Source organism: Stegostoma tigrinum, chromosome 29, assembly GCF_030684315.1.
Source record: "Stegostoma tigrinum isolate sSteTig4 chromosome 29, sSteTig4.hap1, whole genome shotgun sequence".
Lineage (NCBI taxonomy): Eukaryota > Metazoa > Chordata > Chondrichthyes > Orectolobiformes > Stegostomatidae > Stegostoma > Stegostoma tigrinum.
Window position 1 is genome coordinate 39,953,143 of NC_081382.1, and position 22,599 is coordinate 39,975,741.

The 22,599-nt window shown below is 45.6% G+C and overlaps 1 protein-coding gene across 3 annotated transcripts in view; it reads left to right on the forward strand.

Moving 5' to 3' along the window:
- The window catches only part of col27a1b (collagen, type XXVII, alpha 1b), a 660,800-nt gene that overhangs the window by 452,467 nt on the left and 185,734 nt on the right, over positions 1–22,599 (forward strand). For all 3 annotated transcript variants that reach the window (XM_048559048.2, XM_059638229.1, XM_048559047.2), the window contains exons 27-28: positions 12,088–12,141; positions 20,728–20,781. In XM_048559048.2, coding sequence (XP_048415005.2) covers positions 12,088–12,141; positions 20,728–20,781 — 108 coding nt within the window. The remainder of the gene's footprint in view (positions 1–12,087; positions 12,142–20,727; positions 20,782–22,599) is intronic.

A 22,599-nucleotide genomic window follows, 5' to 3' on the forward strand; every position in this document is an offset into this window, starting at 1 on the left:
AGGAGAATCATGATACAATATCTCACAGTCAGGACATCTCATTTATTTCCTATCCCCTCAAGAAGATGGTGATGTCCCAAGTTGCTCTTGCTGAACCACTCCGAGAGAGAATTCCTGTTTATCCAGCCAGGAAATGGTTAGTCTGCTGAGTTACAGCATTTGCTCACACAGGCGAAAAGGGGGATTGCTTATCCAACAGGAAGAGCTAAGATAACTAGCATTTAGAAATACATTTTGTTCAGAATTCAGCACGGGGCTGCAAAACGCTGGAACCGTTTCAGCATAGCCAGATCTCAAAACCGATGGGCATTAGAGGGGAAAACAAAATGGGATTTTGCTGCCGATTCATGAAGGAAAAGAACAGAGATTGCAATATTCTGCTGAGTGCTTGTAATTATTGTTAGTTCCATGCGATTGGAATTACATTGTGTGAGATTGTTGTCCTCAGTACAGTGTGCAATGGAATGGTCGCTTACGTTTGCTCCCATGTGGTTCGCAGCACAGCAATTTCCTGATTTTGTTTCTGCTGTTTGAGAGATGCGTGCCAAGCGTCAAGTGAGGACATGGTAGTGGGGAAGGGGTAAATTAGTAAGATTGCGAGCACAATTTATCTTTCGTGCACCTTGACGTAAGTGTTGATGTCGCTGAGCTAGCAGCGTAGAGACTAACGTTCCAGCATTTGAATCCTAGCGTGGTAAGTGGTGAAATTTGGATTCAAAGTGGCCTGAAGGGTCTAGGCCCGAAACGTCAGCTTTTGTGCTCCTAAAATGCTGCTTGGCCTGCTGTGTTCATCCAGCCTCACATTTTGTTATTTGGAATTAAAAGCTAGTCTAATGGTAACCATAGTCAATGGCCATAGAGTCATACAACATGGAAACATACCCTTCAGCCCAACCAGTCCATGCTGACCATAATCCCAAACTAAACTAGTCCCACCTGCCTGCTCTTGGCTCATACCCCTCCAAACATTTTTTATTCATGCACTTATCCAAACGTTTTTAAACGTTGTAACTGTACCCCATCCACCGCTTGGCCTGGAAAAAGCTATCTTATTTGCTGAGATAATGGGAACTGCAGATGCTGGAGATTCCAAGATAATAAAATGTGAGGCTGGATGAACACAGCAGGCCAAGCAGCATCTCAGGAGCACAAAAGCTGACGTTTCGGGCCTAGACCCTTCATCAGAGGGTCATCTGATGAAGGGTCTAGGCCCGAAACATCAGCTTTTGTGCTCCTGAGATGCTGCTTGGCCTGCTGTGTTCATCCAGCCTCACATTTTATTATCTTATTTGCTGTTCTTTAAAGAAGGAAATCTGTCCTTAACCTAGTCTGACCTCTGTTGAGCCCAGACCCAGAGCGATGTGATTAACTCTAAGCTGTGGCAGGCCAGTCAGTTCTAGGCCATCTAGGGAAGGGCAGTGAATGCTGACCTTGCTAGCAGTGCCCACACCCCTCACAAGAACAAATAAAAACACACATGTCCTTGTAGGTAATTACAGAGGAACCGATCATGCTGAATGACTGAGACCAGAGCCATGTGGTTCCAGGTTCAAACACAAGGTGGGAAACCAAACAAGTTGCTAAAATGACATTAAAGAGAGGAATTTGAGAAGTGGGCAATGAACATGGATTGATGGTGGTCCTTTCAGCGGGAAGATGCGAGAATTATTACATGTTTCTGGAAGTGATGCTTTCAGTTCTTTACACCCTAATAGGCCAGAGACATGAGGCAGGGAGGAGAGACCCCTCTTGTATTGTGACTTACCAGCCATTCCTCACCGACTTTCACCATTTCATCACAGCAAGGACAGCACCTTGTGCTTAACCACAGGTTTAATGAACATGCTGCATCCGCACATGATTTGCCCACTTAACCCCAGCACGTAAAGTTTATTAACAACTTCAGTGCCCTTTTAAGGAATCGATCATTGTTAAGGAATTTTGAACAATCTCTCTGGACCAGAAAATGAAAAATGTAAGTGCAGAGTTTCCTTCCTTCAGGTTGTCATTGCTGTTGGGAGATTTAAAAAAAACTATTTAGTCTCTGAAATATTTTTCTTGCCTTCTGTTCTGTCACTTTCTCCCTGTATCCAGTCACTCTGTCTCTCTGTTTCTCTTCCTGCACATGATTTGACTCTGATTCACATTCTTTTCTCTCCTTTAATCTGACTCTCTCTCACTCCTCCCTGAATCACAAAGGTCCACACTGGTTTGTTACTCTCAGGTCAGCTCAGTCTCTCTCGGTTCACACAGAGTCATAGAGCTGTACAGCACGGAAACAGGCCATCTTGGTCCAACTCGTCCACGCCAACCAGATATCCGAAATTAATCTAGTCCCATTTGCCAGCATTTGGCCCATCTCCCTCTAAACCCTTCCTATTCATGTCCTCATCCAGATGCCTTTTAAATGCTGTAACTGTACCAGCCTCCACCACTTCCTCTGGCAGCTCATTCCACACATGCACCACCCTCTGTACGAAACAGTTGCCCCTTAGGTCCATCCATCTTCAATCCGCCTCCCCCTCTCTCCCTATTTATTTCAGAATCCTCTCTCCCTCCCCCTTTTCTGATGTAGGGTCTAGGCCCGAAACATCAGCTTTTGTGCTCCTAAGATGCTGCTTGGCCTGCTGTGTTCATCCAGCTTCACACTTCGTTATCTCGGATTCTCCAGCATCTGCAGTTCCCATTATCTCTCATCCCTTTTAAATCTGTCCCCTCTGATCTTAAGCCTATATCCTCTAGTCTTGGCATCCCCACCCTGGGGAAAAGACCTTAACTATTCACCCTATCCCTGCCCCTCATGATTTTACAAACCTCTATAAGGTCACTCCTCAGCCTCTGACGCTCCAGGGAAAATAGCCCCAGCCTATTCAGCCTGTCCCTGTAACTCAAACCGTCCAACATCCGTGTAAATCTTCTCTGAACCCTTTCACTTCTCACACATTTTTACTAAAGCAGGTAGACCAGAATTGTACGCAATATTCCCAAAGCAGCCTAACTAATGTCCTGTATAGCCGCAACATGACTGTCCCAACTCCTACACTCAATGCATTAACTAATAAAGGCAGTATAGATATAGTCTAATACTCTCTGGGTAAAAAATAGTGTTAAACATAAATGTGACCAAATGGCCCTCTTTAACAACGTGATACAAGTTGCCTTGTTCCTGCAAAGCTTGGGTCAATAGATTAAAAACACGAAACCAGAATTGGTTTTCGCTGCAAATGAAGGAGTTATTGAACATGAACGTCAGCACAGACCCGTAGAACCATAAGCTACTGTCCCATCAGAAGGAGCAAGAGAGGGAGAGAGAGACGGCCTGAGGGTTGTCAGTCGTGGATCATGGTGATCTCAGCTACTTCAACAATTGAACCTACGCCTACAGTGAATGCTGGAAGTCAGAAACAAGCTGGAGAACCTCAGCTGGTCTGGCAGTGTCTGTGGAGAGAGATCCATTGAACCTGTGTTATCGGTTTGCATCACAACCCAGGCATCCCCATGACTACAGTAACCCCAAACGACAAGAACAGATTTGAAAATGTCCTGCTGGTTGAGTTTTTCATTTTGTACTGCTTTCAGACGGTCCACATTTACCCAGCATTAAAATGGTCAAGTTTCTTCGAAAATCTCACATTCCAAGAAATCCCATTGGAGCCGAGCTCTTTCCCACCGATGTAATGGAAGAATTCAGTGCTCCTTGTGCATGCCTGGAGCGTCTATCGAGAGGTTTAGAGCTGTGAACAATGATCTTCTGTTCTCAGGGTTTTAATGAACAGAAATTCAAAGGCTGTGGCTATAGTTTTCCACAGTGCACTACCAGCTTTCGTCAGAAACAAGGAAATGGAAAATCTCCCCCTGTGTTCAGATCGACCAACATTGACTGCAGGCCATTCCCAATGCTTCGGAGACTGAAGTTTGCAAACCTGAGCATCGACAGCTTTTGAATCTTTTTTCAAGGCTTCCAGCGCATACAGTAATTATAAAGCATCATTTCCTGAGACAGACAAGCTACTTGCAAATTTCTCTCCCACTGTTTCTTCGCCGTAACCTGTTTGACATTATTACTGCTGGAAAGGTCTGTATTTATTTGGAGCCTTACCCATCCTCCTGGCTTCCAACCTAGAGGTTTCTCAGCTCCAGGACTTGAGGACCAAGGAAAGGGGGTTGTTTATCAGCTTGCAGACACTCGGCAATATTCTCAGCAAAGGCAAACGTGTGAGGGCGCAAGACAGACAAAGATCTCTGGCCAGTATGTCAGTGTAGCCGTAAGGCCGTACAAAACAGGAGGAGGAATAGGCCATTCGGCCCCTCAAGCCTGCTGTGCCATTCAGTAGGATCATGGCTGATCCAACATTCCTCACATCCACTCCCCCGCTCCACGTTTGAGCCCGCGACTGATCAGGAATCTGTCTCAGCCCTTAAATAAACACAAGGACTCTGCCCCCCTCCCCGCCCCACAGATCTCTGTATCAGTGTTTTCCAAGGCATACAACTGACAGAAGAATTTCCTCCTCGTCTCTGTCTTGAATTGGCCCCCATTTATTCTGAGACTGTGCCCTCTGGTCCTAGACTCTCCCGTGAGGGGAAACACCCTCTCGGCATTTACCCTGTCAAGCCCCTTAATAATCCGAAATGTTTCATTGAGATCTGCTTTCTTTCTTCTAAACTCCATTGAATCGAGTCCCAGTTTGTTTAACCTTTGTTCAAAAGACAATCCCTCCATACTAGGGAGCATCCTAGTCAACCTTCTCTTAATTGCTCCAATGAAATGATTTTTTTTTGAAATGAGAGGACCACAACTGAAATAAATTGGCTTTATTGTCACATTTACACACAGCGAGCACAGTGAAAAGTTCACAAATTACCACTGACAACACCATCTTCGGCACAAAGGTTCAGATTCTTAAGTGCAACATCTTAAGGGAAAAGTATTAGAAAAATTAAGAAATGAAAAGTTCAGAACAACACTTCTGAAGAAAAAAAGGAAGTGATAAAAAAGAGAATTTGAGACAAAGTCCGTTTAGTCCATCTCCCAGCTCTGGGATCAAGGACATGACCCTCCATTGGAGTGCTGACTGTACTCCAGATGTGATCTCCCCAATACCTTGTACAGCTGCCATAAGACTTCCCTACTCTTATACTCCACTCGCCCTTAACATAAGGGCCAACATTCCAATAGCCGCCCTATTTATCTGCTGTATCTGGGTGCTAGTTTTCTGTGTTCCGGCTCATCAGCAAGCAAATCGATGGCAGGAGATGGCTACAAAATAAGAACTGGAAAGTGGGAGAGACAATGGGAACTGCAGATGCTGGAGAATCCAAGATAACAAAGTGTGGAGCTGGATGAACACAGCAGGCCAAGCAGCATCTCAGGAGCACAAAAGCTGTCGTTTCGGGCCTAGACCATCAGCTTTGCTGATGAAGGGTCTAGGCCCGAAACGTCAGCTTTTGTGCTCCTAAGATACTGCTTGGCTTGCTATGTTCATCCAGCTCCACACTTTGTCATCTGGAAAGTGGGAGCTGGCCAGATGGCCCTTTTGCAGCCAGTACAGACCCAATGGAGTGAATGGCCTCCTGTACCTTTTCTTTTCAATGGGCATAGGAGTACGGTGTGGGGGGTGTTAGCTAGCAATTATGCTAGCTTAGAAGAAACCATCTTCAGACCCAGGTATAAACGAAACCCTACAGATGCTGGAAATCTGAAACAAACACACTGGAGAAACACAGCAGGTCTGTGGAGAGAAAGAGAAACACACTCACCGTTCCAATTGACTATTCCTCGCCCAATCATTTCCCCTTCTCCCCACCTCCGGGGATGGGAGATCATGTCCCCTGGGTTGCATTCCACCCGAAATCAACAAAGTGCCAGTCCTGGTGAGTTCCCTGGACGGTCTGTCTCCACGAGGCTGAGTCAGTTTTCTCTCACTACAACCCCAAACTGGCTTTGTTACCTACTTACCACGCCCTGTGCCCCTCTCCCCCCCCCCCCTCAATAACCTTAAGGGTCTAGGCCCGAAACATCAGCTTTCCTGCTCCTAAGATGCTGCTTGGCCTGCTGTGTTCATCCAGCTCCACAACCTTGTTATCTTGGATTCTCCAGCATCTGCAGTTCCCATTATCTCTGACCTCCCTGTAGTTAATATTTATGCAGTGCTCTATGCTTTGTGCGAAAACAGTTACACTCTATATCACAGTGATTTAGCATAGCTACAGTAAACAGAAGGATGTTGATGAAAATAAGTTATTTGGTTGTGTGTCTGTGTGTGTGTCTGAGTGTGGGAGTGTGTGTGTGCGCATATGTGTGTGTGTGTGTGAGTGTGTGTCTGTTGTGTGTATATGTGTACGTGTGTGTTTGTGAGTGTGTATCTGTGTGTGTGTGTGTGTGTGTGTGCGTATCTGTGTGTGTTTGTGAGTGTGTGTGTGTTTGTGTCCATGAGTGTGTATCTGTGTATATGTGCGTATCTGTGTGTGTTTGTGAGTGTATATGTGTCTGTGTGTGTTTGTGTCCATGTGTGTGTATCTGAGTGTGTGTGTGTGTGTGCGTATCTGTGTGTGTTTGTGAGTGTGTGTGTGTTTGTGTCCATGAGTGTGTATCTGTGTATATGTGCGTATCTGTGTGTGTTTGTGAGTGTGTATGTGTCTGTGTGTGCTTGTGTCCATGTGTGTGTATCTGTGTGTGTGTGTGTATGTGTGTGTGTGTGTGTGCGTATCTGTGTGTGTTTGTGAGTGTGTATGTGTGTGTGAGTGTGTGTGTGTCTATGTGTGTGTATTTTAGGGATTGTACAGAAATAAGGAGAATTTTTCCTCTGAGATGGTCATCAGTCTCTTCCTGAATAGATAATGCAGTTTGAGCTTTTGAATGTTTTCAGGGCAGAGGTGGGTAGAATCTTGGTGAGCAAGAGGGTGAAAGGCTGTCAGGGGCTGGCCAGAGAGCAGAGGAGCCCGAAACAGATCAGCCACGATCGTATTGTACAGCAGGGCGGGCTCAGGGGGCCAAATGGCCTGCTCTTGCTCTTAACTGATCTGTTCCTCTTTAGCCTTTGCTGCAGTCTGTTACTGGTGTCAGGCTGTAAAGACCCTAACTGTTCCTCTAGAACGGTTCTGAGGTCGGGCCACTGGACCCGAAATATTAACTTTTGAGTTTTTCCTTCACAGATGCTGCCTGACCTGCTGAGCTTTTCCAACAACTTCTGTTTTGGTTCTGTTCCTCCAGATTTGAGCGACCGTTCTCCTGTTGGGGAGGGAATCTACCTGAATGTCAGTGAAGGGGCGCACTGGTCAAAGTTCCAAGAGAAACTGTGTTTTTGGGGACTTGGGAACAATCCTGGGTCCCATTTTCCATCATTTGGAGTGAAAATTCTACATAACCTCCTTATCGTTGCGTGTTCTTCTAAATCATGTCACCACTTGGTGACCCTTCTGCATTATTTATTTTATTTTTATTCATTTATGGGATGAGGGTATCGCTGGTCAGGGCAGCATTTATTGCCCCATCCCTAATTGCCCAGAGGGCAGTTAAGAGTCAACCACATTGCTGTAGGTCTGGAGTCACATGTTGGCCAGACCAGGTAAGGATGGCAGATTTCCCTCCCTAAAGGGCATTAATGAATCAGATGACTTTTCCCTGACAGTCAATTATGTTTCTACCTTGTGAGGAAAGGGTGCTGGACCCAGGATACTAACTCTGCTTTCTCTCCACAGATTCTGCCAGACCTGCTGAGTTTTCCCCCAGCAATTTCTACTTTTGTTTCTACTTTCTGGCTTTTTTATTTAAACAGTTTCATGGTCATCATTAGACTGTTAATTCCAGACCAGTTTTAATTTTAACCTGCCGCAGCAAGATTCGAACTGAGTTCCCCAGAACATTACCTGGGTCTCTGGATTAATTTTCCATCAATAATACACTAGGGCTGTCACCTCCCTGTAGTTAATATTTGTCTCAGCAGTCACACGACACCAGTTTATCGTCCAACAGGTTTGTTTGAAATCACAAGCTTTCATAACGTTGCCCCTTTGTCAAGGGAAGTGATTTATCACCTGATGAAGGGGCAGTGCTCTGAAAGCCTGCAATTTCAAATACACCTGTTGGAGTATCACCAGGTGTCCTGTGACTTCTGACCCTGTCCACCCCAATCCAACACCAGCACCTCCACATCATTCATATTTCTGCAGCAACTTGTATTTTGGTCTGAATTAATTATGGCCTGCCTGTATCGTGGTGATTTAGCATAGCTACAGTAAACAGAGTGATTTTTGATAAAAATCAGATATTCAGTCTCATGTGTTTTTGTTTGGGTCTAGGCCCGAAACGTTAGCTTTTGTACTCCTAAGATGCTGCTTGGCCTGCTGTGTTCATCCAGCTCCACACTTTGTTATCATGTGTTTTTGTTTGTGTGTTGTACAGTCTGGAACCCTGAATATATGTTTAACTGCAGCCATATCATTGCAGACTCATACCCAACTTTCACATTAAGTTTAGAGTAACTGTATTGTGGTGCTGAGACCGGTGAGATTCACATTTCATAACTTTACTTGCAGTATTTCATCCTCAGCTGCGTTTAGATCGTCAACGCAGTGTTATGTCTGGAATTGGTGCTGGGTTTGAAATGCGCTGACTTTGCTATATCTGTCCCAGGGAGCTAAAAGAACGAATGGTTGTAAAAGCTATAGCAGAGCTCCCGAGCGAAGTCAGTACTCAGATTTATGTCTGGATGTGATGACAACATATGGTGTGTGCATCAGGCTTTTGAGAGAGATCGCTTCCACCGACTGGAGTGCGATCAAGGCGAGGGTCCGGCGTGGATTCCCAGCTTTCGATTCATGTCTTTTTCCCAATGGATATCAGAATGCTGCCAGTTCATTCAAGCTGCTCACCGAAGCCTATCTGAATGCAGGGGCCAGGTCGTGTTAGCAGTGAACCCTTCACCTCCTCACTGTTGGTGGCGAACATGTGCCATCCTGCGAGACAGAAGAGTTTCAGAACTGTTTGCAGTTTTGGAGCAGTTAAACCAGGTCAGCCAACACCTTTTCAATCTGTTGATAATTCTTCAGTGAATAAGGGCTTCACCCTCAGCACAGCCAGAACACACACTCAAAACACACACAGACACACACGCACACACACACACACACACACACAAACACCCCCCCCCCCCCCCACACACACACACACACACACACACACACACACACAGCATGTACTTTCTGGCCAACTTAGCTAGAGCAATGAAACATAGATGCTGCAGACCGCTTACCAGAGACAAGAGTCTGGCATGCCTGAGCCTAAGAGAATTTGGAAAAGTTTAAAAAAAGCAGAAGTATTTATTGAGAAGTAACTTCCTTCACAACCAGGAAATGGCAGCACCACACAGGCTGTATCGATGGCCAATCATAAAAGTTAATTCATTTCACGTGGGCACCATTTCTCATTTCCTGCAAACTGAGTTTTGTATTTCTGTTCTATAAAATTCAGATGAATGAGCACTTGTACTTAAGAACAGTTTCCAACTGAAAATGCCAAAATCCACATGCTGTCTCTCATTTAGTGTTAGTTGGACAGGCCAAGGTTCCCTCTGTGAAACAGATTCTCCTTGTTTTGTTTCGTCAGTTTTCCAATGTGTCCAAAACTGAGTGGTGATTCCTATTTTAAAACATTTGCTGAATTTTAAATTTATATCATGGTGGTGGTAAGTTCATATGTGACTTTACAATTGGAGGGCCTTGAATATTAGTACATAGCATTTTTTGAATGCAGTCACACATCAGCCTGATTGTGCGATTCTCACTTGTTTTAAGAGTGTGCGCGGTGTCTGTTTCATTTACATAATCTAAATGGTAGCTGTAATCTCTTCACTTTCTGGCTGGCCTCTTGATCCGCACAGAAGAAAAATAAATTCGAGGGAGTGTAGCTGTGCAGACCCTTGTAGATCCCAGCAAGGGAAGAGAAAGACATTAAATCTAACCATAAAGCATGGTGAACAGCGGTGAGATTCATCCTAGAATACAGCCCAGGCCCCAAGCTTATCAAATCCCCTTCTTCCTCCTTCTCTGATTTTCAACCTTGCTTTCTTCCTTTAAGATGTTTTTTCAATCCTACCTCTTTAATCAAGTTTTGTGGGAGGTCAGTCATTTCGGCTCCAGGGCGTCTCTGCAGGAATTCTTCAGGGTAGTGCCCCAGGCCCAACCAACTTCAGCTGCACCATCTATTAGGCAGGAGTGTGATGGAATACTCCCCTCTTGCCTGGACAAGTGCAGCCCCAACGACACTTAAGAAACTCAACACCAACCAGGACAAACCAGCCCACTCAGACCATTGAATCCCTGCAGTGTGGAAACAGGCCCTTCGGCCCAACAAGTCCACACCGCCCCTCAGAGCATAAGGTCAGAAGTGGGGATGTTCTCCGATGATTGCACAATGTTCAGCACCATTCGTGACTCCTCAGATACTGAAGCAATCTGTATTCAAATGCAACAAGGTCTGGACAATATCCAGGCTTGGGCTGACAAGTGGCAACTAACATTCATGCCACACAAATGCCAGGCTATGCCCATCATCAATAAGAGACAATCTAACCACCGGCCCTAGACATTCAGTCATGTTACCATCACTGAATCCCCCACTATTAACAACCTGGGGGTTATCATTGACCAGAAACTCAACTGGACTCACCACATTAACACAGCGGCTACGAGAGCAGGCCAGAAGCTGGGAATACTGCAGCGAGTAACTCACCTCCTGACTCCCCGCAAATCCTGTCCCAACATCTACAAGGCAGGAGGGTGATGGAACACTCCCCACTTGCCTGGATGAGTGCAGCCCCAACAACACTCAAGAAGCTCAACGCCAACCAGGACAAACCAGCCCACTCAGACCATAGAATCCCTACACTGTGGAAACAGGCCATTCGGCCCAACAAGTCTACACTGCCCCTCCTGAACAGCATCCCACCCAGAGCCATTCTCCTACTCCTGCATGTCCCACGTCTAACTCCACCTAGCCTAAACATCCCCAAGCACTATGGGCAATTTGGCATGGCCAGTCCACCTACACTGCATTCCATACCTATCCCACTTGTATTTGGACTGTGGGAGGAAACCGGAACACCCAGAGGAAACCCATGCAGACACGGGGAGAATGTGCAAACTCCATACAGACAGTCACCTGAGGGTGGAATTGAACCCGGATCCCTGGTGCTGTGTGCCACCCAAAAAGATCCCAACATCACAATTCCAAATTTCACCCCTCAGCCATCTTTCAACTATTTCCAGCTTTCTCCATTTACAGAATGTACTGACTGATGTTCCATTTTTGTAATGCCTGCTTTGTTGTGTTCACACTTGCTTTAATAGCTGAAGAGAGACACAGGCAGAAATCAGATGACACCAGGTTATAGTCCAACAGGTTTATTTGAAATCACAAGCTTCCAAAGCGCTGCTCCTTTACCAGGTGAAACCACTTCACCCGACGAAGGGGCATCACTCTGAAAGCTTGTGATATCAAATAAACCTGGTGTCTCCTGATTTCTGACTTTGTCCATTCACATCCAATACCTCCATATCATGGTTACCATTGAAGAGAGACATGTTGTCAAAGCTTGGTGTTCTGCACTTGTTACGACACATGCGAGAATGCCAATTTTTAAACAATCGCAATAATTTATATGAGAGGACAAAGGGCTACTAATTGGTTGGTAAATCAGCATATAGGATTAAATGGCAAATAGGAATAGGCCATTCACCCATTAGGTCTGTTTTGTCATCCAGCTTCTGTCTCAATTCTGTTTTCCTACATTATTTCATCATATCTTTAATAGCAAAAAATCTATCGATCCCTGACTTGAATATCGACTCTGACTGCCCAAGGCTCAAACAAGCAAGCTTGGGTAGCCCATAGTTCTCCATTTCTGGCCAATCAGAGTTGAATTTTCAACCAGTCAGCACGCTTTTCCCCTGTAACATGAACTGCTGTGATTGTGCGAAATTTGGCATTCTTAGAGCTGCCTTGATAAGTGAAAGAGAGAAGGTTTCAGCAATATGCAACGTCAGTCCCAACAAGCCACGCTTATTCCTTTTCCTCTTGACTTTCAGGGACATCCTGGACCTCCTGGAGAGCTCGGACCTCCTGGACCAAATGGACCGCCTGTGAGTAACCCAGCAGTTTTCTGGATTATATCTTTGGATCTCTCAATATTAGGGAGCCTCGTGAGCAGTTTCAGTGGATAAAGACACAGCCTAATTTTTTTTCTCAAACTGTCTCTCAATTCTGCCGTTGATCCATTGCAAATCAATATTTAAATGAAGCTGAACTACAGGCCTTACAGTGCATAATGTCTAAACAAGTGATTTAGTATTACCAGTGACAGAACACAGTTTGTTTTCCCGTAGCCTCATTTGAAGGATAGCCTCATCCCTGCCTCCTTGACCTGTCTGCCTTCTGTCCACCTATCTGCTCCTCTATCCACCTTCTGTCACCGCCTCCCCCTCCCTCCATTTATTTCAGAGGCTCTTGCCCTCCCCCATTTCTGATGAAGGGTCCAGTTCTGAAACGTCAGCCTTCCTGCTCCTGAGATGCTGCTTGGCCTGCTGTGTGCATCCAGCTCCACGGATTCTCCAGCATCTGCAGTTCCTACTATCTCTGAGTTTGCTTTGATGGATTGGGAAAGAATCTTTACTCCTTGCATTAGCACTGAGGATATCAAAGCCAATGACTTGACTTACAAACTCTCTCTGTAAAAGAACTGCAATTCTCTGTGAACATTTCTAAGTAATTCTTCAATGACATTTGACCTTGCGTCCCTCAGGAATCAGTTGATTAGAGTAACAGTGATTATGTTACTGTATTAGTCATTACAAAGCCTGGTTAATATACCAAGGAGTCAAGTTCAAATTTCACCAGAGCAGTTGAGGAATTTAAATTCAATTCATGTCTCAATCTGGGATAAGATGCTCGCCTCATTAAGGCTGACCATTAAACCACCAGATTGTCATAAAAAACTCATAAGGTTCACTCAGGTCCTTAAGGGAAGGAAGTCCCATGTGGCCAACATTTGACTCTTAACTACCCTGTGAAATTGCTGAGTTAGGCACTCAGAGCCTTCAACAATGTGTGGACTGTTGGGTTTCAGGGAAGTGATAACCAGTACAGTTTCCACTGGGATGCAGATTAGAATTGCCTGCAGTGCTCAATTCCCAGAAACTGTTTTTGTTTAATTCAAATGGGAAGCTCTGGCACTGATACACAAAGTGTGCTTTCTAGTGCTGCTCTAGTCGGGCATCTGGACAATCATTAATCAGCTCAGATCAGCTGATGGGACCAGAGATTAATAATAGGATATTTTTACATCCAGCAAAGTGAATTTCTCATCGACAGCATGTACCACTGCACAGTTATAGAGTCATACAGCAGGGAAACAGACCTCTCAGTGCAACTCGCCCACGGCAACCAAGTCTCCTAAACTGAACCTGGCCCAATGGTATTATCACTGGACTGTTAATCCAGAGACCCAGCTAATGTTCTGGACACCTGGGTTCGAATCCCGCCACAGCAGATGGTGGAATTTGAATTCATTGAACTAATGAATCCATTGCTGATTGTTGGAAACACCCATCTGGTTCACAAATGTCCTTTAGGGAAGGAAACTGCCATCCTTACCTGGTCTGGCCTACATGTGACTCCAAACCACAGCAATGTGGTTGACTCATGACTGCCCTCTGGGCAATTAGGGATGGTCAATAAATGGCCAAGCTGGTGGCACTCTCATCCTCCAAATGAATAAAGGATTTGCCAGCGTTTGACCCATATCTTCCTAACCCCTTCCTGTTCACATGCCCATCCAGATGCCTTTTAAATGTTATCATTGTACCAGCCCCCACCACTTCCTCTTCCAGCTCGTTCCATACACGGATCACCCTCTGTGTCAAAATGTTGCCCCTTAGGTCCCTTTGAAATCTGACCTTAAACCTGTGCCCTCTAGTTTAGGACTCCCCCACCCTGGAGAAAAGACCCTCACCATTCGCCCTATCCATGCCCCTCATGATTTTATAAACCCTTCACCCACTGATGCTTGGCAGATATGGTTGGAGCCTTTGCTACATTTTGCAGTGACTGGTCCTGTTGTTATGGGCGAAGGTAAGCTTCCTTTGCCCTAAGGATGAGACAGAGAGTTTGCAGCTCCTGACCTATCTCCTGTTTGAAAGTGCTGACCCTCCATGCTATTTACAGTGCCTTGCAGGTGATGGAGCTACCTCTGCAGAACACTGTGGGCTACTAGAGGCACCACCTCAGAATGCCCAGATGTTATAACCTTTCTCCTCCTCTTCGAAGACTCCCCTTAGAAGTCAGAAATCTCCCTTTGACAGGTAAAGTGCCTTCGCACTGCACCTGATGAAGGGGCTACATTCAGAAAGCTTGTGATTTTAAATAAACCTGTTGGGCTGTAACTTGGAGTCGCGGGATTTCTGACTGTCCACCCCAGTCCAACCCCTGCCCCTCTACTCCTGAAAACTCATCTCATTCACCCAACATCTGCTCACCCATCCTAATATTTCCACATTGTTTGATTAGGTTTTAAAATGTTCCTGTTAATGCTTTACCAAATCATAGAATGGTTGCCGTCTAAAAGCGGACGTTCAACCCGTTGTGTCTGTACTAGCCATTTAAAGGAGCATCCCCACATAGTGAGGGCCTTCTGCCTTTTCCCCATACCCTTACAGCCAAATAACCATCTCATTCCTCTCCTGGGATCTTCCATTAAATCTGCCTGCTCCACTTCTTCAGGTGGTTCAGACCCTAACCACTCACGGAGTGAAAACGTTTTCACCTCACATCTCCCTTGCTTCATTTGCAGATCACCTTATACCAGTGCTCTCTCGTTTTTGCTCCTTTTACAAGCAGGAACAATTTCTCCCGATCTGTTCTATCCAGCCCACTCATGATTTTGAAAACCTCAATGATATCTCTTCTCAGTGCCTTTTCTCTCCAAGAAAATTGGGTGGCACGGTGGCTCAGTCATTAGCACTGATGCCCCACAGCGCCAGGGACCCGGGTTCGAATCCACCCTCGGGCGACTGTCTGTTTGGAGTTTGCCCATTCTCCCCATGTCTGTGTGGGTTTCCTCCGGGTGCTCCGGTTTCCTCCCACAGTCCAAAGATGTCCAGGCTAGAATGGATTGGCCATGCCAAACTGCCCGTAGTGTTCAGGGATGTGTCGGTTAGGTGGGTCATAGGGGGATGGGTCTAGGTGGGAAGCTCTCTGGGTCAGTGTGGTCTTGTTGGGCCAAAGGGCCTGCTTCCACACTGTAGGGGCTCTCTGAAGAACTGTGCCAGCTTCTTCAGTCTGTCCTCATTATTGAAGTTTCACATCTCTGGAGCTGTTCTTGGAAATTACTTCTGCATTGTCTCCAACACATAACAACCTATCCACAATGCAGCCCCCACAACTGTGCACAATTCACCAGCTGAGGTCTAAGAAATGTCCTAAATTATATTTTTTACTACTTTAGAACTACTACATCATTGCAAGTTTTTGTTCTTTATTTCCCTTGCACAGAAGAGACTGATTGTTCTAATACACCCATTGTTTCGCACATACCTCAAGACAAATTCACATCCACACTCTCTCTCTCTAATGCTCTCTCTCTTGTGCTCTCTGTCTTCTCTCACGCGCGCTCTCTGTCTCACTCTCTCATGCCGTCTCTCTTGTGCTCTCTCTCTCTCGTGCTCGCTCTCATTCTCTCTCTCTCTCTGTTCACCCCTCTTGTCCATCTCTCTCTCTCTCTGTTCACCCCGCCTCTGTCCATTCCCCTCTCTCTCTCTCTCTCTCTCTCTCTCTCTCTCTCTCTCTCTCTCTCACTCTCTGTTCACCCCTCTTTGTCCATCCCTCTCTCTCTCTCTCTCTTCACCTTTCTTTGCGTTAAAGGATTAAAGGCCCAAAAGCAGGTCTGTGGATTTAGGCCACAGTTCAGCAATGATCTCATTAAATGGCGGAACAGGCTCGAGGGGCTGAGTAGCCTACTCCTGTTCCTATGTTCCTTGATGATAAACCTTGCCTTGCCCTTGATGATGCATCTCCCCCTCAATCCCCCTCGAAATATTCTGGCGGTTGCCCGACCTCTGTGATGTCTGGTGAGGGGCTGGCCAGCAGAGAGGATTAGGGCCTTCCTATCCCATTTATTGCAGCCTTTCACTTTGGTTAGATCTCATGTGGAATCTTTGTGCTGCCTGTACAGGCACGGCTCAGGTTCCGTCATATTTAGTGGGTGCAGTGGGTGCCCATATTAAGCTTCTGCAATATGGACGTCACTGACTAGGGTCAGACTAGACTGTCCCTCTCTGAGATTTAAGACCATTTCCACACTGGAGGTAAATATCAGCAATTGCAAACTAGCTTGAAGTATTTCTGTATCGAGTATTAGCTTTAAAGGTATTAGATTCCCTACGGTGTGGAAACAGGCCCTTTGGCCCAACAAATCAACGCCACCACTTGGAGCATCCCACCCAGACCCATCCCCATACAACCCACACACCCCTGAACACTACAGGCAATTTCCCATGGCCGATCCACCTAGCCTGCACATCTTTGGACTGTGGGAGGAAACCCACTCGGACACAGGGAGAATGTGCAAACTCCACACAGACAGTCTCCCGACCCTAGAATCGAACCCAGGTCCCTGGCGCTGTGAGGCTGCAGTGCTAACCACTGAGCCACCGTGCCGCCCTAAATTTCAGTCACCAAAGAGCAGTTCTCTCAAAAACCATATGTTCACTCCATAAATACCATAAAAAAAAGGAACAGTAGGCCATTCAGCACTTCAAGCCTGCTGTACTATTCAATAGGATCACAGCTCCTCTGATGTTCCTCATGTCCACTTTCCTGCCCTTTCCCCATAACCCTTGATTCCCTGATCTATCTGCCTCAGTCCTCAAAAAAACCACAAGGACTCTGCCCCCACCGCTCTCTGTGGCCAAGAGACCTCTCAACCCTCCGACAGAGGATATTCCTCCTCATCTCAGTCTTAAATTGCTGCCTCTTAATTCAGAGAATGGGCAGAGGTGTGTGAGTTTATATGTTTGTATTTATCATGGAATCCCAACAGTGCAGAAAGAGGGCCACTCAGCCCATCGACCCTCCGAAGAACATCCCAGCCCACGTCCCCTGTTCCCCATAATCCCACATTTACCATGACTACCCCACCTAGTCGGCACATCCCTGGACTTTGTGGGCAACTTAGCATGGCCAACCTATTTACCCTGCACATCCACGAACTGTGGGAGGAAACCAGGGCATCTGGAGGAAACCCACGCAGACACGGGGAGAATGTGCAAACTCCACACAGACAGTCACCCCAGGGTGGAATCGAACCAGGGTCCCTGGCACTGTGAGGCTGCAGTGCGAACCACTGAGCCAGTCCTATAAGTTGTGGATGTGTGTAGGCATGTGTGTGTGTGTGTGTGAGTGTGTGTAGGCATGTGTGTGTCTGCATGTGTGTGTGTGTGTGTGTGTGTGTGTGTGTGTGTGTGTGTGTGTGTGTGTAGGCATGTGTGTGTCTGCATGTGTGTGTGTGTGTGTGAGTGTGTGTAGGCATGTGTGTGTCTGCATGTGTGTATGTGTGTGTGTGTATGTATGTGCATGTGCCTGTATGCATGTGTGTATGTGTGTGCACATGCACATGCATGTGTGTGTCTGTGTGTATATGTGTGTGCATATATAGGTGTATTGTGTGTGTACATAGCTATGTGTGTGTCTGTGTATGTGTCCGTGTTCATATGTGTGTGTCTGTGTGTTTGTGCGTATTTGTGTGTCTGTGTCTGTATGTGTGTGTGAGTGAGTGTATGTGTGTATTTGAGTGTGTGAGTGAGTGTAAGATGTGTGTGTGTGTCTGTGTGAGTGAGTGTGTATGTGTGTGTGTGTATGTGAGGTGTGTGTATGAGTGAGTGTGTGTGTGTGCATGAGTGAGTGTGTGAGTGAGTGTAAGGTGTGTGTGTGTCTGTGTGAGTGAGTGTGTGTGTGTGCATGAGTGTGTGAGTGAGTGTGAGGTGTGTGTCTGAGTGTGTGTGTGTGTGTGTGTGTGCACAGAGATTGTAGTGACATGTTTTTCAAAAGATTGTGAATGAGTACCTCCTGTTGGCTGATCACAGCCCACTGAAATGTCACAGTTTATAAATGCCTCCCGAGCCTCATCGTGCTGGTCCTAAAGCAGATGAAACCAAATGATTGGAACTGATGCAACTTTTCCCAAGAACACAGCATTAATACCACTGTCCCACTGCATAAAAAGATCTTTATTTTCACTGAGCCGCGTCTTTCTGTGGCTTGAAGAGGGTCTTATAATGTAATAACCTTGTGCACCCACTGTTAAAGAAAACATTTCCTCCTCATCTGAAGGTAAAGGAATGTGAAACATTACAGGCTAACACCTCCCCGTGGCCACTGTTTGATCTGAGCTCATCGCCAGGTCAGAATAAACAATTGGCTCCTGCCACAGATTAGCTGCTCACTTCCTTGTTAAGTATTAAACTCTCTGGGCAGTTTATGTGTAGTGCCTTTAACAGTGGCAACTATTTTGACTTGTTCAGAGATTACTTTTATTTCACATACTCTTCTGTAATCTTCAGAAATCACCCAGGCTTTGAGGGCACGTTTGTGGACCCTCACTATAGTTATATTTGCTGCTGTATTTGCTCAATGTATGCTAATACACCAGAATCCACATTCCCTTTGAATGTGCAGGTACAGAATATTGAATAATTATTTGCTGAAATAAAACAACGTTTTGTGTTTTAATGCAATATTCTCTTTTTCATCATATCATTTGAATTGTTCCAATTTTTCTTGTTGCAAAATTAATGTCAAAGTGTAAACATTTTAAACAAGGAGATAGTAAGAGCTCTGACTCCACATTATAATCGAGATGGGATATTTAATATTCTGTCTTTGCAAAACTTTGCTTCTTAGTCTCTGTATGTTTTGTGGTTATTTTTCATTCACGCATCCTGCATCTTTACTTTGAATGTTTCTATCCCTGTTCACTGCTTTTTCAGCCCAGTTGTTCCCCCAGTTTCCCTGATTTTTATCTCGAATTGCATGCTTTTGCTTCTCTAACTTCCTTACCTCTTCCAGTTCCCCTTTCCATTCCGTCAACGTTTTCCTGCACTCAGACAAAAAGCACGCACACCGTGGCCGAGGTTGGGAGAGAAAGCACACAAGGACTGGGAGAATCTCAATAGCACTGTGGGTCAGATAAAGAGCAGGTTTCCTTTCATGGCCATTGGGACGTTCAGGCTGGCCGTGGGCCGCTTTTGTAGGTCAGCAAATTTAGGTCCCGCTGACATCATTGACCGTCGCTCCCGGGTAATAGGTGAAAGTTTTCCGTAAATTCCAAAATGCCCAAGGGAGTGGGTTTGGGATCTGCTCACTGTAGGGCACATGGGAATGGCTTTAACAGCAAGCAACCAGACAAATGAAAACGGGAGGTCTTTTCATTATTCTCGGTGAAATAGTTGCTGAAAACGTTTACGCCTCCTTGTTGGATCTAGTATTGGGTACAGCTGAGGCGGATGGGATTAAGAGGCTTGGTGATTTTGACTGGCCTGGGAGTATTTATGTAACATTCACAACAGTCACCAAAAGCAGAATACTGTTTTGTTCTCTAGCACTGACCCCCATTAGCTTTATTGGTACAAAAGCCAATTCAGGGCATGTGTTTGTGCAGCAGTAAATCGAAACTGCACAGATTCCAGTTCCTGTTATCCCCGACTCTCTCTGGTTAATCACCCCTCTTGTTCAATTGGCTTGAATAAAGCCTTTCAATGATTTTGGGTTACCATCTGCTATTGAATTACGTTCCTTCAATGCGGCGTGTTAACTGAAGTGGCTCGGTACCACTCCGACCCCTCAACTCCTAGTTTGAGCACAGAAGCCGAGACCAACACACACGCGCAAAGCTGAGGGCATGCTGCCCTTGGGATGAGATATTAAACAGCGGGCCCCCAACAGTGTACTGGGACTAATGGGGAAATTCCCAATAGGAAATCGAGCACGTCCTCCCCACCGGTCTGGGCTGACACTTACTCCTCAATAAATGTCATGGATTCTCCAGTCATTATCGCCTTGGCTGTGTGTGGGATCTTGCCGTACGCTGTCGTCTTTCCTGGAGCAGAGGCTACACTTCAAGTGGCACCCTGTTTGCTGTCACTTTTGAACTCTTGAGAGTTCATCAAGATCTCTCAACTTTTAAATTTAACGTTGACCTCGCTGTTTGTGCACCTTCTCTGCAGCTGTAATGTTATTCCTCGCTCTGTTCTGTTATCCTGATGCACTTTTGTATGGTATGACCTTCCTGTACTGCACACAAAACAAAACTTTTCACTGTACCTCGTTACCTGTGACAAATCGACCTGTAATAAATCGAATCAAATCAAACTGTAGCGATTTAGATCAGCTAGACCTTGTTGACTGTGAGATCCTTGATTGGGTTTGCTAACCTGGACCAGTCAGGAGAACCCTGCCCGACCAATATAACAAGGAGATTTAGAAGCTCCTCAGTTGAGGATTGACTCCGAGCTCGTTGGTCCCAGCCAGTGTACTGTGGGCTCGTAAATAAATGTGGTGATGGAATACTGGCCTCTGTGCAGTTATTTCAGAAATCAGTCAAATCTTGCCTTTTGTCGAGTTGCTGAGTTCCAGGTGACAGTGCCGTTCACAATTTCCTCCTTCTGTATCTGTCTCAGGGTGCCAAAGGAGTTCGAGGAGCACCTGGAATGAGAGGGGCAAAGGGCCGCAGGGTAAGCACACAGTTTCAGATGCGAGCAAGAGCGAATTACACAAAGAGCTGTTTTATTTTCTGTAAAGCATTTAGAAGCAGCGAGATGTTAGCGTTCACTAGTCGCAGTTGGATTACCATGGTCTGCGCTGTATTGTTCTATGTTCTATGTGTTTTGAATGCTCATACTTACAGGTGCAATCCCGTACAGTGGTATAATTGTAAAAATCCCACAGGCGATCGTTTCTTCTACTCATGAACAGCTACTTCATAGTAAACAAATAGAAAACTTGTTGGAGGAACTCAGCAGGTCTGGCAGCATCTGTGGAGAGAGACAGCAGAGTTAATGTAATGAGTCCAGTGACCGTCTCTGAAGAAGGGTCACTGGGCCCGAAACAGTAACTCTGATTCTCTCTCCACAGATACTGCAGGGTGTTCCCCTGTTTTCCTTTCAGATTCCCACCATCCACAGTTCTGTGGTTCATTTTCACTGCTTCATAATGTCCTGCATTGTGTTCCAACTTGCAAATAAATCAACCTGCGAATGGTCTCCAGTCCAGAGCTTGTTTGCAACGCAGGGATTGTCTGTACTGATATGCCAAACTCATATGAAAGAATATTGTTGTGCAGGATAGCAAACATGAATAAAAGGAACAGGAATAGGCCATTCAGCCCCTCAAGCCTGCTCCCCCATTTGATATGATCACAACTGATCATCCATCTCCGTGCCCCGTTCCTGCTTCTTCCCCCGCTTCCCCTTTGGCCTCTTTAGCCTGAAGAACTATATGTATAACTCCTACTTGAAAACGTTTAGTGTTTTGGACTCAACTGTTTTCTGTGACAGAGAATTCCACGGGCTTCCCACTCATTTCTCCTCATCTCACTCCTAAATGGCCTACTCTGTATCCTTAAACTGTGACCCCCACCTTGTCATAGAGATGTACAGCTCAGAAACAGACCCAAGCAGGTCTAACTCGTCCATGCCGACCAGATATCCTAAATTAATCCAGTCCCATTTGCCAGCATATGGCCCATTTCCCTCCAAACCCTTCCTATTCATGTGCCCATCCTGATGCCTTTTAAATATTATTATTGTACCAGCCTCCACCACTTCCTCTGGCAGCTCATTCCATACATGCATCACCCTCTGCATGAAAAAGTTGCCCCTTAGGTTCCTTTCTAAATCTTTCCCCCTTACCCTAAACCTATGCAATTCTAATTTTGGACCCCCTAACCCTGGGAGAAAGACTGTGTTATGTTTAGATACACCACAGTTGTGTGTACCTCAAAAAACAACACTCCAGCAAGATTAAATGTTTTGGGTGTGATCAAGGAAGTAGGCTTAGATGAGGTGGCTAATGTGGAGGACGACTGCATTTCAAATGTACTGTGCCAAGCGTGCCCAGATGTTCAATGGTACCATTCTCATGATGCATGTTGCTTTTTGAGCGGGTTTTGTGGATCTCACAGGAAGTTGTTCACTTTCCCCCAACATGCACCATCTCCAGACGGGATCTGCTTGGCAACAAAAGGTGGTAAATGCTTCATGACCTCAAGATTCATTCAGAATAGCAGAAGAACCAGTAATCTATTAGTGTCACAAGCATATCCATGTTAGAAATGTGTCCAGTGGCAGTATTTGGAGAGCACAGTGCACCTTGTGAAGGTATTTGAGTAAATGTCAGTATTCCCTCGATAAACCACACTGCAGCTCCATACTTGTGATTAATTACATTGAGAAGCTGCTGTGTACAGGGGTCTGGGCACAGCTATTAATATTTTTAAAATTGTGATGTTAGCCCCATCAGCAATGATGATGCAAACCATTTTTTGTGCTAAT